Below are 20,388 nucleotides of genomic sequence, written 5' to 3' on the forward strand. Positions count from 1 at the left end.
CTTTACACCAGAAATGTTATTTATAAACAAGCGTATGAGTTTAGTAATGACAAGTAAGACAGAGTTGTATATTATTCATCTGATAGTTCAAAATGGAAAGTTATAAGTTATAAGTTATCAGCCGTGTACACTGATCAATACCTGCAGAAGTGAAACGATGCATGAACTTGCAAGCCCGACAGGAAATCGCTTGAATACCTGGACGTGTCACCTCACACCCCTCACAATACCTTTGGAAGAAATACCTTTAGCCATGCTGGTGATCAGATGAGGGAAGATCAAAATATATTTGTTTATTACTTTAAAGAATTATGAACAAATTAGATTTTCGAAAACAATTTTCACGGAACACTTATTTATGATTTCAACTTTGACTTTTCACCTAATTCCAATATCAACAGCTTAAAAACAACAGACCATAGTAATTTAAAAAAAGTAACAATATTTTTCGTATCAAGTTAGTTAGTCGGATAAAACAACCGTACGATTGACAAGATATCGACACGCAATTACGACTACATCGGTTACTGTAGTTTTGTTTCTTTGTGGTTTATAGACATATCGTTTTTATTAATCGGGAAAGAAGACAAAATGGCGGATCGCAGAGAATTGATCCTCTAAATTTAAAATCGATGGTGATCGCTTATCTAAGGGAATAAAACTTTAATATCTATGAATTTGAGCATTTTTATACAGAATGAACATAATATCAATTTTTGATTTTTTTGCGAAGTTTCCCTTTAATGTAGACCAATTTGAAAACGGGACCAAAAGTTAAGAATCTACATACACATTCATGACAGTTAGATTCGGCATATCAAAGAACCCCAATTATTCAATTTTGATGAAATCAAACAAAGTTTAATTTTGGACCCTTTGGGCCCCTTATTCTGTTGGGACCAAAACTCCCAAAATCAATACCAACCTTCCTTTTATGGTCATAAACCTTGTGTTTAAATTTCATAGATTTCTATTTACTTATACTAACGTTATGGTCCGAAAACCAAGAAAAATGCTTATTTGGGTCCCTTTTTGGCCCCTAATTCCTAAACTGTTGGGACCTTAACTCCCAAAATCAATACCAACCTTCCTTTTGTAGTCATTAACATTGTGTTTAAATTTCATTGATTTCTATTTACTTAAACTAAAGTAATTGTGCGAAAACCAAGAATAATGCTGATTTGGGCCCTTTTTTGGCCCCTAATTCCTAAACTGTTGAAACCAAAACTCCCAAAATCAATCCCAACCGTTCTTTTGTGGTCATAAACCTTGTGTCAAAATTTCATAGATTTCTATTAACTTAAACTAAAGTTATAGTGCGAAAACCAAGAAAATGCTTATTTGGGCCCTTTTTGGCCCCTAATTCCTAAAATGTTGGGACCAAAACTCCCAAAATCAATACCAACCTTCCTTTTGTGGTCATAAACCTTGTGTTAAAATTTCATAGATTTCCATTCACTTTTACTAAAGTTAGAGTGCGAAAACTAAAAGTATTCGGACGACGACGACGACGCAGACGACGACGCAGACGACGACGCCAACGTGATAGCAATATACGACGAAAATTTTTTCAAATTTTGCGGTCGTATAAAAATTGTATAAGAAAAAATATTGAATAATAATTTCCTGTCAATATACATAGTATGTCCTTATTATCTACAAAATTTCATGAAATTCTGTTGTGTGATTTCAGAGGAGTTGAGATGACAAACTGTTGCAGAAGTACATTGAGGCAAATAAGTTCAAAGGGGCATAACTCCTAGAAAAAAAATTGAACCGTAATTTCCTGTTGATATGCACATCTACATAGTATGTCCTTATTATCTACAAAGTTTCATGAAATTCTGTTGTGTGGTTTGAGAGGAGTTGCGATGACAAACTGTTGCAGTAGTACATTAAAGGAAATAAGTTCAAAGGGGCGTTACTCCTAGAAAAAAAATTGAATCGCAATTTCCCGTCGATATGCACAACTACATAGTATGTCCATAATTATTATCTGAAAAGGTTTCGTGAAATTCTGTTGTGTGGTTTGAGAGGAGTTGCGATGACAAACTGTTGCAGTAATACATTAAAGTAAATAAGTTCAAAGGGGCGTAACTCCTAGAAAAAAAATTGAATCGCAATTTCCCGTCGATATGCACAACTACATAGTATGTCCTTATTATCTGAAAAGGTTTCGTGAAATTCTGTTGTGTGGTTTGAGAGGAGTTGCGATGACAAACTGTTGCAGTAGTACATTAAAGGAAATAAGTTCAAAGGGGCGTAACTCCTAGAAAAAAAAATTGAATCGCAATTTCCCGTCGATATGCACAACTACATAGTATGTCCTTATTATCTGAAAAGGTTTCGTGAAATTCTGTTGTGTGGTTTGAGAGGAGTTGCGATGACAAACTGTTGCAGTAGTACATTAAAGGAAATAAGTTCAAAGGGGCGTAACTCCTAGAAAAAAAAATTGAATCGCAATTTCCCGTCGATATGCACAACTACATAGTATGTCCTTATTATCTGAAAAGGTTTCGTGAAATTCTGTTGTGTGGTTTGAGAGGAGTTGCGATGACAAACTGTTGCAGTAGTACATTAAAGTAAATAAGTTCAAAGGGGCGTAACTCCTAGAAAAAAAAATTGAATCGCAATTTCCCGTCGATATGCACAACTACATAGCATGTCCTTATTATCTGAAAAGGTTTCGTGAAATTCTGTTGTGTGGTTTGAGAGGAGTTGCGATGACAAGAAACTGACGGACTGACGGACGGACGGACGGGTCAAAAACATTATACCCTCAGCAACTTCGTTGCGTGGGGTATAAAAATGTTATAGCCCAGACCACTTTGTAGTAGCAGAGGCGGATTTAGGTGGGGCCAGGGGGTCCGGTCCCCTCTTTTTTGGGAAAAAATTTGGATGCAGACTCAATACATAGGAACTAAAAACTATGCAATTTAAAAATTATTTTAATTATATATGTAAAGATGAATTATTTACAACTCCACAAATAATTGCACTATATAACCATTCCCTGAATGAATGAAAGACAGAACATGTACAGTTGCTAACAGTTACAAATATATTTATTGTCAATGATTCAAGTCTTAAATGGAGGCCCATAGTAGAGTATCACTCTCTTGACACAACATGGGAAGATAACTCCCAGATATAAAAATATTGCTAAAACATTTAATGCCAGTACTCAGTTAGGTTCAGTTAACTCCTATTTTTCATTTTAGTCATGGAATAGGTCATGCTAAATAGGAGCTGTAGTTATCGAACCATTATTCAAAATGGAAGGTTGAAATTTATTCCTTCCTTATAAACATGTTTTGTATTAATTGATTCTTTGAAAGATTTTAAGTGAAAACAAAAATATGGCAGCTTTATTTCTTTTTTTGATAATGAAGATTATCAATTAAATTTATAAAGTGCCTCGTGAACAATTTAACCAGTCACTTTTCATATATTTTTTTTTATATGGATAAAATGTTAAACTTTCAGCAAAGTTGATAGCTAAGTTTGATGGAGGTGAAGGATATGGATCTAAAGGGATGATACAACATATGATTGACTAACATTCTAGTTGCAATTTCAACTTCTCATATTTTTTTTTCTTTGTTAGTTTTAGAAGCGGTTGTAACACTGGCTGATTGTCAAGAAGATTGGTAAACTGTGAAACTAGATACCTTTAGAATGATCTTTACCTATTTAGGTTCCAACTGAGGAAGTGGTTTCATAGGAGAAAATGTTCATGATGTACAACAGATGACTGACACATTGTGATGAAATAATGTGTCACACAACCTTTTGGTCCTTTACAGGAATTTTTGTTTTCTTGTCTTCAAAATAAAGATTGATTATTTTGGGGGTCACAACAATAAAACTTTCAATAGTTGTGTCATCTGAGAACATCAAAAAAACTTTTCCAAATAGATACATAATTATACTTCATTCATAAGAAGATTTTAGAATACTTATTGCCAATAAGTATTGGGGTAACTTTAAGGTATTAAATATAGAATTGCTTCTAATGTGTTCATTCGGGTACGTCTAAATTTAACAATAACTGGCAAAATTGTTTTTTTTAAAACCTGTTGAACATATTTACTTGTTGAATTTACAGAAATAAATACATTGATTTTTTTAGTTTTCTTCCCACATGAAACATCAAATATTAAAACTTGGCTAAGGAATGTAGTGGTAAAACAAACAGTTTATTCCTTGACTATATTTGTTTGTCAATGATTAAGGCACATACAAATCAAAGTACTGAAGTACTGAACATCGAATGACCACAAGTTATGTTGGCAGGCGATAATATGATACCTGATAGACAGATATGTACACTCCTACTGTTGTTGGAATATGTTTTTGGGATATTTATCTGCAAACAAAATTTTTCTGTACATGTGCATAGATATCAATGGTTTTTTACTTATACATATATATATATTTCTCATGACAAATATTTTCATATTATTTATTTATGTTCTTAAATAATATTTTCATGAATATTCATTGAAGAAATGCTCAATAATATTAGCATATTTATACCAAATACATTCAGTATTCAGACAAAAGTGCATGGGACGTGTGCAGAATTTCTGCAGCAACATAAAACCAGATGATCCGCAGGGCACAGCTTCATACGACCGCAGAGGTCGAAACACTGAACAGTTGGGGCAAGTATAGACACAACATTTTAGCTTGATACAGCTCTGAATTTGGATTGTAATTAAATAGTTGACACAACATAGGTTTCTGACACAGAATGAATGTTGTCTAAGAACTTAAACTTAAAAACTTAAAAATTTTCAATTGGACATTTACCTATTTAATATGGTCCAATTTCCAAAATCTAAATACATGGTTAGATTCAGCATATCATAGAACCCCAAGAATTCAATTTTTGATGAAATCAAATAATGTTCAATTTTAGACCCTTTAGAGCTCAATGTGGACCAATTTGATAACCAGGCCCAAATATTAAAATTTCTAAATACATGGTTAGATTCAGCATATTGAAGAACCCAATATATTCAATTTTTGTTGAAATCAAACAAAGTTTAATTTTGGACCCCGATTTAGACCAACTTGAAAACTTGGCCCATAATCAAAAATCCAAGTACATGTTTAGATTCAGCATATCAAAGAACCCCAAGAATTCAATTTTTGTTAAAATCAAACTAAGTTCAATTTTGGACCCTTTGAACCTTAATGTAGACCAATTTGAAAACAGGACCAAAAATTAAGAATCTAAATACACAGTTAGATTTGGCATATCAAAGAACCCCAATGATTCATTTTTTGATGAAATCAAACAAAGTTAATTTTGGACCCTTTTGGCCCCTAATTCCTTAACTTTTGGAACCATAAACTCCTAAAATCAATCCCAACCTTCCTTTTGTGGTCATAAACCTTATGTTAAAATTTCAGATTTCTGTTTACTTATACTAAAGTTATTGTGCGAAAACCAAGAAAAATGCTTATTATGGCTCTTTTTGGCCCCTAATTCCTAAACTAATGGTACCAAAACTCCAAAAATCAATCCCAACCTTCCTTTTATGGTAATTAACCTTGTGTGTGTTAATTTCGTGGATTTCTATTCACTTATACTAAAGTTATAGTGCGAAAACCAAATGTCTTCGGATGACGACGACGATGACGCCAACGTCATACCAATATACGACAAAAAAAAATCAATTTTTGCAGTCGAATAAAAACACCAGTATCTAACAAAAAATATGGTATTGATGGGTACATGTGTTGTGACATATTCAAAGCAAGTGTTAGATACAGCATCTGTATTGTTTTTGACTAACCATTCTCCCATTGCTATATAATGACATTTTCAAAAATTTATTATAAGTATTTGAATTGTAGATTTTCAATTCTGGTGTCTTAATCATCTGTTGATTATGATAAACATCGAAACAAGACCCTAAATATATCTATAAGCAATTGTTAGATAGGCACTGTACATGCCTTACCAAAATCAGAAAAAAATGCCTCCGCCAATTAAACATGTACTGGTATATTATGCATTGTACTTGTATTACCCTTATAATGTATTATGTACTTTTTTGTTATTATTTTGTTCATTTCATGTATGCCATCTTTCCCATAAGGGAATACTATGCATTCAAATATAGATATACATAATGATAAACATTAACACAATAAATCCATGACAATCAACATGAATCATTATTATTTCATGATGAGAAATATTCACAATATATTAAATTTCAGATCAAAATAGAATAGAACCAGGTGCATGCCACCTTTTTATCAGACATTTCAATGAAAAAATACATTAATGTCATCATTTCAACAATTTCCAAACATTTCTTGTGAAGCATAAGTCATATATAAAAATCCATCTTCATCTCTATCATCTCTGTATACTTCTGCCAAAGTCATTGACATGCTAGAAATACTCTTGTTGTTGATAATAAGATAAAATGCTTGATTGGCATTCAGTGACATTCTATTTCTGTAAGATAAAATTTCAAAATTATGATATATAGTGGTTATTTCCATGCACTTTAATAATAACTTCCAATTCACAACATAATATACACAAATATAATTACAATATATGCTATATAAATCTATAATTGATATATAGCGCCAAGTGAGCTTTTCTCATCACTTGGTGTCAAGCGGTGTCATTAACTTTTACAAAAATCTTCTCTGAACTTACTGGGCCAAATTTAACCAAACTTGGCCACAATCATCAATGGGGTATCTAGTTTAAACAAGATGCTCCACAGGGCGTAGCTTTATACGACCGCAGAAGTTGAACCCTGAACGGTTGGGGCAAGTATGGACACAACATTCAAGCTGGATTCAGCTCTAAATTTGGATTGTGATTAAATAGTTGACACAGCATAGGTTTCTGACACAGAATGAATGTGTTCTAATGAACTTAAAATTTTTGTTTTCTCTGAGAGCAATTCACTATGCTGTTGAATATTAATCCTCTCAAAAAAATGTTTGAAGAAATTTTCTTTTTTATTTATGAAATTTCAAATGAGAAAAATTGAACCCAATTTTTTTAATCACATCCCCCTTTCCCTTATTCCAAAACTAATCTCAATTAAAATTTCTAATGGAGTTTGCAACAATAACTACTCATTTAAATACATCATAAAATATTAAGATGTAAAAAAACTGCTTGTTATCACTGAATGGTAAAGATTATTTTAATTTATCAGTTGGTAGTAAAAAGTGAATATACATTGTATATTGTATATAACAAAGATTTAAGTTGATTCTGGACAAAGAAAGATAACTCCAATTAAAAAAAAATCTTGCTATTGCACAATATTTTGCAATTAGATATTTCTTGCTTACTATTCTGGACAAAGAAAGATAACTCTAATTAAAAAAAAATTTGCTATTTCACAATATTGTGCAATTAGATATTTCTTGCCATTGCGCAATACTGTGCAATTGAAAAGACTTGCTATTGCACAATACTTAATATAATAATTTTAGATCCTGATTTGGACCAACTTGAAAACTGGGCCCATAATAAAAAATCTAAGTACATTTTTGGATTCAGCATATCAAAGAACCCCAAGATTTCAATTTTTGTTAAAATCAGACTAAGTTTAATTTTGGACCCTTTGGACTTTAGTGTAGACCAATTTGAAAACAGGACCAAAAATGAAGAATCTACATACACAGTTAGATTTGGTATATCAAAGAACCCCATTTATTCAATTTTTGATGAAATCAAACAAAAAAAAAGTTTAATTTTGGACCCCGATTTGGACCAACTTGAAAACTGGGCCAATAATCAAGAATCTAAGTACATTTTTAGATTCAGCATATCAAAGAACCTAACTGACTCATTTTTTGTCAAAATCAAACTAAGTTTAATTTTGGACCCTTTGGACCTTAATGTAGACCAATTTGAAAACGGGACCAAAAGTTAAGAATCTACATACACAGTCATGACAGTTAGATTCGGCATATCAAAGAACCCCAATTATTCAATTTTGATGAAATCAAACAAAGTTTAATTTTGGACCCTTTGGGTCTTTATTATGTTGGGACCAAAACTCCCAAAATCAATACCAACCTTCCTTTTATGGTCATAAACCTTGTGTTTAAATTTCATAGATTTCTATTTACTTATACTAACGTTATGGTGCGAAAACCAAGAAAAATGCTTATTTGGGTCCCTTTTTGGCCCCTAATTCCTAAACTGTTGGGACCTAAACTCCCAAAATCAATACCAACCTTCCTTTTGTAGTCATTAACATTGTGTTTAAATTTCATTGATTTCTATTTACTTAAACTAAAGTTATTGTGCGAAAACCAAGAATAATGCTTATTTGGGCCCTTTTTTGGCCCCTAATTCCTAAACTGTTGAAACCAAAACTCCCAAAATCAATCCCAACCGTTCTTTTGTGGTCATAAACCTTGTGTCAAAATTTCATAGATTTCTATTAACTTAAACTAAAGTTATAGTGCGAAAACCAGGAAAATGCTTATTTGGGCCCTTTTTGGCCCCTAATTCCTAAAATGTTGGGACCAAAACTCCCAAAATCAATACCAACCTTCCTTTTGTGGTCATAAACCTTGTGTTAAAATTTCATAGATTTCCATTCACTTTTACTAAAGTTAGAGTGCGAAAACGAAAAGTATTAGGACGACGACGCCAACGTGATAGCAATATACGACGAAAATTTTTTCAAATTTTGCGGTCGTATAAAAATCTAAGTACATTTTTAAATTCAGCATATCAAAGAACCCAGAGGATTCAATTTTTGTTAAAATCAAACTAAGTTTAATTTGGACCCTTTGGACCTTAATGTAGACCAATTTGAAAACGGGACCAAAAATTAAGAATCTACATACATAGTTAGATTCAGCATATCAAAGAACCCCAATTATTCAATTTTTGATGAAATCACACAAAGTTCAATTTTGGACCCTTTGGGCCACTTATTCCTAAACTGTTAGGACCAAAACTCCCAAAATCAAACCCAACCTTCCTTTTATGGTCATAAACCTTGTGTTTAAATTTTATAGATTTCTATTTACTTATACTAAAGTTATTGTGCGAAAACCAAGAATAATGTTTATTTGGGCCCTTTTTTGGCCCTTAATTCCTAAACTGTTGGAACCAAAACTCCCAAAATCAATCCCAACCTTCCTTTTGTGGTCATAAACCTTGTGTCAAAATTTCATAGATTTCTATTCACTTAAACTAAAGTTATAGTGCGAAAACCATGAAAATGCTTTTTTGGGCCCTTTTTGGCCCCTTATTCCTAAAATGTTGGGACCAAAATTCCCAAAATCAATCCCAACCTTCCTTTTGTGGTCATAAACCTTGTGTCAAAATTTCATAGATTTCTATTCACTTAAACTAAAGTTATAGTGCGAAAACCATGAAAATGCTTTTTTGGGCCCTTTTTGGCCCCTTATTCCTAAAATGTTGGGACCAAAATTCCCAAAATCAATCCCAACCTTCCTTTTGTGGTCATAAACCTTGTGTTAAAATTTCATTGATTTCTATTCACTTTTATTTAAGTTAGAGTGCGAAAACTAAAAGTATTTGGACGACGACGACGACGCAGACGACGACGCCAACTTGATAGCAATATACTACCAAAAAATTTAAATTTTTGCGGTCGTATAAAAATGACGAAAAGTTGTTCAATATTGACTATAAAAGGACAATAACTTTTAAGGGGTTCTCTGACAATTTTGGTCATGTTGACTTATTTGTAGATCGTACATTGCTGAACATTATTGCTGTTTACAGTTTATCTCTATCTATAATAGTATTCAAGATAATATCCAAAAACTGCTAAATTTCCTTAAAATTACCAATTTTAGGGCAGCAACCCAACAACAGAATGTAGGATTCATCTGAAAATTTGTGAGGGGATAGATCTTATTCTGATGGACATTTAAATGTTGAAAGATTTGCCCTAAATGTCTTAGTTTCAAAGATATATATTAACAAGAGTGCACACACTGAAATGTCTCGCCTTCTTTACTAATCATTGATATTATGTTGATAGTCCTAAGTATAAAGCGTTATTACAACGTCACATAAACTTAACATTAAACAAGATAGTTAAACAAAGACCAATGAACCATGAAAATGAGGTCAAGGTCAAATGAACCATGCCAGGCAGACATGTACAGCTAACAATGCTTCCATACAACAAATATAGTTGACCTATTACTTATAGTTTAAGAAAAATAGACCAAAACACAAAAACTTAACACTGTCAAATGAACCATGCAATTGAGGTCATGGTCAAATAAAACCTGCGGGACTGACATATAGATCATAATATATTTCCATACACCAAATATAGTTGACTTTTGGCATATAATATTAGATAAAAAGATCAAAACTTAAAAACTTAACTTTGACCACTGAACCATGAAAATGAGGTCAAGGTCAGATGACATCTGCCCGCTAGACATGTACACCTTACAATCATTCCATACAACAAATATAGTAGACGTATTGCATAAAGTATGAGAAAAACAGACCAAAACACAAAAACTTAACTATAACCACTGAACCATGAAAATGAGGTCAAGGTCAGATGACACCTGCCAGTTGGACATGTACACCTTCCAGTCCTTCCATACACCAAATATACTAGCCCTATTGCTTATAGTATCTGAGATATGGACTTGACCACCAAAACTTAACCTTGTTTACTGATCCATGAAATGAGGTCGAGGTCAAGTGAAAACTGTCTGACGGGCATGAGGACCTTGCAAGGTACGCACATACCAAATATAGTTATCCTATTACTTATAATAAGAGAGAATTCAACGTTACAAAAATTCTGAACTTTTTTTTCAAGTGGTCACTGAACCATGAAAATGAGGTCAAGGACATTGGACATGTGACTGACGGAAACTTCGTAACACGAGGCATCTATATACAAAATATGAAGCATCCAGGTCTTCCACCTTCTAAAATATATAGCTTTTAAGAAGTGAGCTAACACCGCCTCCGCCGCCGCCTGATCACTATCCCTATGTCGAGCTTTCTGCAACAAAAGTTGCAGGCTCGACAATAAAACCTGCTCGACTGACATAAAGATCATAAAATATTTCCATACACCAAATATAGTTGACCTATGGCATATAGCATTAGATAAAAAGACCAAAACTCAAAAACTTAACTTTGACCACTGAACCATGAAAATGTGGTCAAGGTCACATGACATCTGCCCCCTAGACATGTACACTTAACAATCATTCCATACAACAAATATAGTAGACCTATAGCATATGGTATGAGAAAAACAGACCAAAACACAAAAATTTAACTATAACCACTGAACCATGAAAATGAGGTCAAGGTCAGATGACACCTGCCAGTTGGACATGTACACCTTACAGTCCTTCCATACACCGAATATACTAGCCCTATTGCTTATAGTATCTGAGATATGGACTTGACCACCAAAACTTAACCTTGTTCACTGATCCATGAAATGAGGTCGAGGTCAAGTGAAAACTGTCTGACAGACACGAGGACCTTGCAAGGTACGCACATATCAAATATAGTTATCCTATTACTTATAATAAGAGAGAATTCAACATTACAAAAAATTTGAACTTTTTTTTCAAGTGGTCACTGAACCATGAAAATGAGGTCAAGGACATTGGACATGTGACTGACGGAAACTTCGTAACATGAAGCATCTATATACAAAGTATGAAGCATCCAGGTCTTCCACCTTCTAAAATATAAAGCTTTTAAGAAGTGAGCTAACGCCGCCGCCGTAGCCGCCGCCGGATCACTATCCCTATGTCGAGCTTTCTGCAACAAAAGTTGCAGGCTCGACAAAAACTGCATTTTACCACTATGTTCTAATTTTAGCCATGTCATCCATTTTGTTTGGTAGGTGGGGTCATCTGACACATTTTTTATACTATATACCACAATTATGATTGTGGCCAAGTTAGTTTAAATTTGGCCCAGTAGTTTCAGAGAAGAAGATTTTTGTACATGTTACAAAAAATGACAAAAAGTTGTTAAAATTGACTATAAAGGGCAATAACTCCTTAAGGGGTTGACTGACAATTTTGGTTATGTTGACTTATTAGTAGGTCTTATTTTGCTGAACATTATTGCTGTTTACAGTTTATCTCTATCTATAATAGTATTCAAGATAATAACCAACCAGGTGCTCCGCAGGGCGCAGCTTTATACGACCGCAGAGGTCGAACCCTGAACAGTTGGGGCAAGTATGGACAAAACATTCAAGCGTGATACAGTTCTGAATTTGGATTGTGATCAAATTTTTGACATTACATGGTTTTTTTTTTACACAAAACAAATGTCAAGATTTTACAAATCAATTAAAGATTTCTTCTTCAAACTTTTAAATCTAAAATTAAATAGTTGACACAGCATAGTTTTCTGACACAGAATGAATGTGGTCTAATGAACTTAAAAGTTTTTTTTTTTTGCCTTTGAGCAATTCACTATGCTGTTGAATATTAATCCTCTCAAAAAAATGTTTGAAGAAATTTTCTTTTTATTTATGAAATCTGAAATGAGAAAAATTTAACCCCCCCCCCCCCATTTTTTTTCACACACCCCTTTCCCTTTTTCCAAAACTGATCTCATTTCAAATTTCTAATGGAGATTGCAACAATAACTACTCATTTAAATACATCATAAAATATTAAAATGTAACAAAAGGTGATTGTTATCACTGAATGGTAAAGATTGTTTTAATTTATCAGTTGGTAGTAAAAGTGAATATACATTGTATATTGTATAAAACAATGATTTAAGTTGATTCAACTACTATTCTGGACTAAGAAAGATAACTCCAATCAATTGAAAATTTCTTGCTATTGCACAATATTGTGCAATTAGATATTTCTTGCTATTGCGCAATACTGTACAATTGATAATATTTGCTATTGCACAATACTGTGCAATTGAAGATTTCTTGCTATTGCGCAATACTGTGCAATTGAAAATTTCTTGCTATTGCACAGTACTGTGCAATTGAAGATTTCTTGCTATTGCTGAATACTGTGCAATTGAAAATTTCTTGCTATTGCACAATACTTAATATAATAATTTTGGATCCTGATTTGAACCAACTTGAAAACTAGGCCCATAATAAAAAAAATCTAAGTACATGTTTAGTTCATTTATTTACATAAATAAGGCCGTTAGTTTTCTTGTTTGAATTGTTTTACATTGTCTTATCAGGGCCTTTTATAGCTGACTATGCGGTATGGGTTTTGCTCATTGTTGAAGGCCGTACGGTGACCTATAGTTGTTAATGTCTGTGTCATTTTGGTCTTTTGTGGATAGTTTTCTCATTGGCAATTATACCACATCTTCTTTTTTTTTTATATTAGATTCAGCATATCAAAAAAGCCCAAGAATTCAATTTTTGTTAGAATCAAACTTAGTTTAATTTTGGACCCTTTGGACTTTAATGTAGACACATTTGAAAACGGGACTAAAAATTAAGAATCTACACAGTTAGATTTGGCATAACAAAGACCCCAATTATTCAATTTTTGATGAAATCAAACAAAGTTTAATTTTGGACCCCGATTTGGACCAACTTGAAAACTGCGCCAATAATCAAAAATCTTAACACATTTTTAGATTCAGCATATCAAAGAACCCCAAGGATTCAATTTTTGTTAAAATCTAACTACTGGTAAGTTTAATTTTGGACCCTTTGGACCTTAATGTAGACCAATTTGAAAACGGGACCAAAAATTAAGAATCTACATACACAGTTAGATTCGGCATATCAAAGAACCCCAATTATTCAATTTTTGATGAAATCAAACAAAGTTCAATTTTGGAACCTTTGGACCCCTTATTCCTAAACTGTTGACGCCAAAACTCCCAAAATCAAACCCAACCTTCCTTTTATGGTCATAAACCTTGTGTTTAAATTTCATAGATTTCTATTTACTTATACTAAAGTTATGGTGCTAAAACCAAGAATAATGCTCGTTTGGGCCCCTTTTTGGCCCCTAATTCCTAAACTGTTGGGACCTCAACTTCCAAAATCAATCCCAACTTTCCTTTTGTGGTCATAAACCTATTTACTTATACTAAAGTTGTGGTGCGAAAACCAAGAAAAATGCTTATTTGGGCCCTTTTTTGGCCCCTTTTTCCTAAATTGTTGGAACTAAAACTCCCAAAATCAATCTAAACCTTCCTTTTGTTGTCATAAACCTTGTGTCAAAATTTCATACATTTCTATTTACTTTAACTTAAGTTATAGTGCGTAAACCAAGAAAATGCTTAATTGGGCCCTTTTTGGCCCCTAATTCCTAAAATGTAGGGACCAAAACTCCCAAAATCAATCCCAACCTTCCTTTTGTGGTCATAAACCTTGTGTTAAAATTTCATACATTTCTATTCACTTTTACTTATGTTAGAGTGCGAAAACTAAAAGTATTCGGATGACGACGACGCCAATGCAGACGATGTAGACGACGACGCCAACATGATACCAATATACGACCAGAATTTTTTTAAATTTTGCGGTTGTATAAAAATTATATCAAGAAATAAAATAAAATAATTTGCCTACCTACCTACCCATACTCTGATAACCTCAGTCGGGGAGGGGAATCAAAGATATTTTTAATGTTGGCCTTATAAGAAGTGAAACATGATAGATAGATGATACAACAAAGATAATGTTAGTATTCAAAAGGTAAATAACTCTGTATAATTACGTCCTTCATATTCACTGGTGTCAACCTGATGACCGTAACTGCAATTAAAATCATCCCAATTTGGTGGACACAAATTAAGGGAAATTTTAGAAGGCCGATTTCTCCACTTTAACTGCTTATTTTCAGATTTGTTTTATGTCAGAAAACATCTTTATAAGCATTGCTATTGAAATATTTTTTTGTTCATGGTGAAAAAAGAACAAGAAGAATGAAAATCAAGATACAAAAATTCACAATGATGACCTTAACTTTTATTTATTTTTATCAACGATGATTGTAACTTTTATTTAAGATGATTGTAACTGTCTGTTCCAACGAAACTTTTTCTGATAAATAAAGCTGTCTGGCATGCACAAAAGTGTACATTATCAGCTAATATTGTGAAAAAAAAGAGGGCGATCACTGGAGGGGAGGGTAATGTCCTATTGGTAAGTGCACAAATGGTTATGATTTTGCGAGATTTCGTTATTTTTAAATCTAGTTCATTATTAAAATGCATTTGAGTTTACCAACTTTATATTGATTACATATCTATAATACTAAAATTACGAGGTCCAATTTGTCAGCCGTCATCACGTAAAAACGACGAATCAAAGAATTCAACTTTATATATAACTAATATAGTACAAAGGTGTAGATTAAAAATTACACCACTCCAGGCCCTTTTGTTTTCCACGTAATTAATATTGCCAATAATTAAGAAGTTCCGGGTCGAGTCCGATACCGATACCAATAGTATATTCACCTGTTACCGATTACCTTATTTGTACGTTCCACATCTGACAGGCGCACCACCAAACGGTGTATTCAGGATTGATATGCTATATAGTAATTACACGGGTCATAATCACAGGGTTGACACTACTTAATTGTCAAATTTTATTTATAACTAATATAGGACAATGCTGTTGATTCAAAAATACTCCATTCCAGGACCTTTTGTTTTCCAAATAATTAATATTATCAATAATGGATAAGTTCCAGTTCGACGGGTTCAAACAGAAAGATTTGAAAGCAGAGAAAACTGTGTATCTTATAATCGGCATGACTTTATCAGATGACAATACTAATACTAAAATAAGGCTTGCGCATAGTTATATACTTTAATTCAGTCACGGACCCGCGATATCACGGGTGTGTTCTAGTATTTTATATAAATAAGGTATTGGACATTTCATATTAATGGCAAGTTTGGTAAAATTGTAGATTTGTTCCCCCCCCCCTTACACTTTGTAGGAACAATTAAGTACCTTTAGAAAACCTGGTATTTTTTGGGAATTCAAAGTTTATAGTTTTTTTTTAACAGATTTAGGTTTTTTAAAGGAGAGGTTGAAAAAATATAGCATTAAGCAGTGTCGCCATATCTGTTGAATGAAAAAAAAAATTAATGAAACTATCAATTAAAGGAGCTACTATTTGTTTTTAATTTTATTGGGGGAGGGGCTAGGATTAAAAATTTTGTCCTGCATTTTTTAAGTTGAAATCTCATCCTGCACTTTTATTTTTCACTCTATTCGGTTCTGTCTTTTTTTTCATTAATTCATCCTGATTTTTTATACCTAAATTAACGTCCTGCTGTTTTATTTGGCCAAGTTGTTAATCTTGCCTTTTTTTACTCAAAACTCTAGTCCTGTCTTTTTTTTACCCATGGTAAATATAGGCAAAGTAGTCCAGTGGAGGATGCAGAGATTTCCATAATGGGGAAGGGGACTGGCTGCTTTAGATCTAGAGTAGGCCTGCTATAGTCATGCTTCATTGATTCCCTATATAATCAACCAAATTTTCCCCACAAAAAGGGGATGCAGACACCCTGGTGCTCCCTCTAAATCCGCCTTTGTAGTCTACCAATGTTTAATAGTCATAGTTTGATTAAGAAAATACCAGGCAACAAGATAAAAATCGATAGAAACACATCAAAATAATGTAACTTTATGCCTACCTTTCTAAAATATTCAGTGAAAATTTTGGCCTGTATTCTTAAATGTATCATGAGGATGATGATTATATTTACTTCATTTAAACGTATTCCATCTTGAATGTTAACTTACTCATAAGAAACAAATATTGAGGACATGTGCATATAAGCCTGCTACATAGGGAGATCCAGGACCCCCCCTTTTGTGGAAAAAATTTGGTTGATTATATGGGGAATCACTGATGCATGACTGGAGTGCCCCCCCCCCCCCTTTTTATGAAAAGTTCTGGATCCGCCACTGTGCTAATTCCCCCTTATGTCATTGCTTATTGACAAATAGCGGTGATCATTAAAGCTCATTTTGTCTAGTTTTAAATCATACTATTTTCAGTAGTACCAATATATTTCGACTGCTAAATAGGACGTTCATTCAAAGAAACTAGAGGCTCTAAAGAGTCTGTGTCGCTCACCTTGGTCTAGGTGTATTATTAAACAAAGGACACAGATGGATTCATGACAAAATTGAGTTTTGGAGATGATGATGTGTTTGTAGATCTTACTTTACTGAAAATTCTTGTTGCTACAATTATCTCTATCTATAATGAACTTGGCCCAGTGATTACAGTCGAAAATATTTTCTAAAAATTTATAAAAATTTATGAAAATTGACTATAAAGGGCAATAACTCCTTACGGGGTCAATTGACAATTTTGGTTATGTTGGATTACTTGTAGATCTTATTTTGCTGAACATTATTGCTCCTTACAGTTTGTCTCTATCTATAATAATATTCAAGATAATAACCAAAAACAGCAAAATTTTATTTAAAATTACTTATTAGGGGGCAGCAACCCCACAAGGGGTTGTCTGATTTGTCTGAAAATTTCAGGGCAGATAGATCTTTTTCTAATAAACAATTTAATTTCTATCAGATTTGCTCTTAATGCTTTGGTTTCAGAGATATAAGCCAAAATCTACATTTCACCCCTATGTATTATTTTTAGCAATGGTGGCCATCTTGGTTGGTAGGCTTGTGTCATCGGACACATTTTTTGAACTAGATACCCCAATGATGATTGTGGCCAACTTTGGTTAAATTTGGCCCTGTAGTTTCAGAGAAGAAAATTGGGGGGCAGCAACCCAACAACCAGTTGTCCAATTCATATGAAAATTTCAGGGCAGATATATATTGACTTGATTAACAAATTAACCTCTGGTCACATTTTCTCAAAATGCTTTGGTTTCATAGTAATAAGCCACAACATGTGTTCTATTTTTAACCATGGCAGCCATCTTGGTTGGTTGGCTTGGTCACCCCACACATTTTTTAAACTTAATACCCTAATAATGATTGTGGCTTAGTTTGGTTGAATTTGACCCAGTAGTTTCAGAGGAGAAGATTTTTGTAAACGATAACAAAAAGTTACTAAAAATTGGTAAAAAATGAATATAAAGGGCAATAACTCCTTAAGGGGTCAACTGACCATTTAGGTCATGTTGACATATTGGTAGATCTTACTTTGCTGAACATTATTGCTGTTTACAGTTTGTTTATCTCTATCTATAGTAGTATTCAAGTTAATAACCAAAAATGGCACAATTTTCTTAAAAATTACCAATTCAGGGGCAGCAACCCAACAACAGGTTCTCTGATTTATCTGAAAATTTCAGGGCAGATAGATACCTGATAAACAATTTTACCCTTCATCAGATTTGCTCTAAATGCTTTGGTTTCAGAGTTATAAGCCAAAATCTACATTTTACCCCTATGTTCTATTTTTAGCCATGGCGGCTATCTTGGTTGGTTGTCCGGGTCACCAGACACATCTTTTAAACTAGATACCCTAGTAATGATTGTGACCAAGTTTAGTTGAATTTGGCCCAGTAGTTTCAGAGGAGAAGATTTTTGTAAAAGTTAACGACGACGGACGACGGATGCCAAGTGATGGGTAAAGCTCACTTGGACCTTTGGGCCAGGTGAGCTAAAAATAATCCTATGAAAGTGAATGTCAGTTTCATAGAGAATTTATGATATTATGATATTCATGAATTTTTTTTCTGATAAACAGTATATTTCTTAAGACAAAACATGTTGATTACAAAAAAATGTTCTTAAAAAAAAAAAATTCATGAAATTTCATTTGAAATTTTTATATACCAGTATATGTCAAGCTATAAAGGATTCCATTTTGCACTTACATGTATAAACAGTAATGCTGTTTTGAAAGCACACACAGAAACTCTGCCATAACATTACTTTAGATTCCCCAAGGTAATTCCGAGTTATTATAGCTGATGTTAACATGTAAAAAATAAATTTTGTTAAAATCTAATGAATCTGTAGGTACAAGACTTGCAATGTCAGAGGACACCCAAAAGAATGCATGAAATGAACATAAAAATTTCCATATCTCCTCCCCTTGTTAAGCAACAAGGACCATAATAACTTTCAGCTCTCCTTACAACATTTTTATTATTTTTGAAATTCTCAAATAGCAATACAATACTAACCTTATTATAGAAGCAAACTGTGACATGGTTAGCTCTTGTGGTACTAAGAACTTTGTTTTATCTAATAATGGTAACTGCTGCTCTTTATGATATCTTTCAACAATAACCTAAAAAAAATAATTAACAACTAAATTCTCATTTTTCTTCCTTTTCTCTATACATATATCTTTGGTTTTTTTCTGTCTATTTGTTATATTTTCATAACCATCAACAGACAATTTGGACATGAAAATAAGCCCTTTTTCTCTATATACTGTGGTTTTGTTGTTACAGGTCAACCACGAATTAAAATCTTCAACAAATAACATATTTTCAATAGACTTTATATACAGCGATTGGCACTTCCACGAAATCAAATATCCAAGAATATGCAAGTTTTCAGCAATCCATGAAAAATTGGTACCCACGAAAATAAATGAATCCACAGTATAATATATATTAGCTGCAATAAGTTGCTGCTAACATATATATACAATAATTAATTTCTTTGCTTGAACAACTACAAGTTTTTTGAGAGGATTGTATGGCAATACATAATTTTATCCCATACAGGTTCAAAGTTATAGTATTGGGTTAAAATTAATATCTTCCAGCATGATGAAAAAAGATGTGGAAAACTGATTATTTGAGTGAATTTTCTATGTCCAGGGACCATAACTCTGCACAAAATCATCAGACTTGGAACAGATTTTGAACTTGATCTGTCACTTGTCATATAGCAGACAGACAGACAGACCAGAAAAAATAAATTGCTTCATCAAGCACAGCTGAATACACAGAGGTCCAACCCTGGACAGTTGGGGCAAAAATGGACACAATATTCGTGCTTGATACAGGTTGAATTTGATTTGTAATTAAAGATTTGACACAGAATAACTATAGTCAAAAAACTTAGAATTGGTTATATGATTAGAATTAATATTGAATGTTATGCTTTTGTGTTTTACATTATGCCGTTGCAAACTGTCAACCCACCCTCCCACAAAAAAAAATACCCTTTTTTTGGTGCTTTTTTGCAATACACAATGCTGTTGCAAATTGACTCCACCGCCAATTTTTGTAAACACCCTTCCCCCCATTCACCATAAAAGTCTTGAACCAGATGCTTCGCAGGGTGCAGCTTTATACGACCGCAGAGGTCGAACACTGAACAGTTGGGGCAAGTATGGACACAACATTCAAGCTGAATACAGCTCTGAATTTGGATTGTGATTAAATAGCTGACACAGCATAGGTTTCTG

General features: G+C 33.1%; 1 protein-coding gene across 2 annotated transcripts in view; it reads right to left on the reverse strand.

Moving 5' to 3' along the window:
• Positions 1 to 2,932: 2,932 nt before the first annotated feature.
• Positions 2,933 to 20,388, reverse strand: part of LOC139514226 (microtubule-associated protein 1 light chain 3 gamma-like) — a 45,678-nt gene continuing 28,222 nt past the window's right edge. For both annotated transcript variants that reach the window (XM_071303079.1, XM_071303080.1), the window contains exons 3-4: positions 19,148 to 19,254; positions 2,933 to 6,481 (exon numbers count right to left, since the gene is read on the reverse strand). In XM_071303079.1, the coding sequence (XP_071159180.1) occupies positions 6,316 to 6,481; positions 19,148 to 19,254 (273 nt within the window). In that variant the 3' untranslated portion in view covers positions 2,933 to 6,315. The remainder of the gene's footprint in view (positions 6,482 to 19,147; positions 19,255 to 20,388) is intronic.

Source organism: Mytilus edulis, chromosome 3, assembly GCF_963676685.1.
Source record: "Mytilus edulis chromosome 3, xbMytEdul2.2, whole genome shotgun sequence".
Taxonomy (NCBI): domain Eukaryota; kingdom Metazoa; phylum Mollusca; class Bivalvia; order Mytilida; family Mytilidae; genus Mytilus; species Mytilus edulis.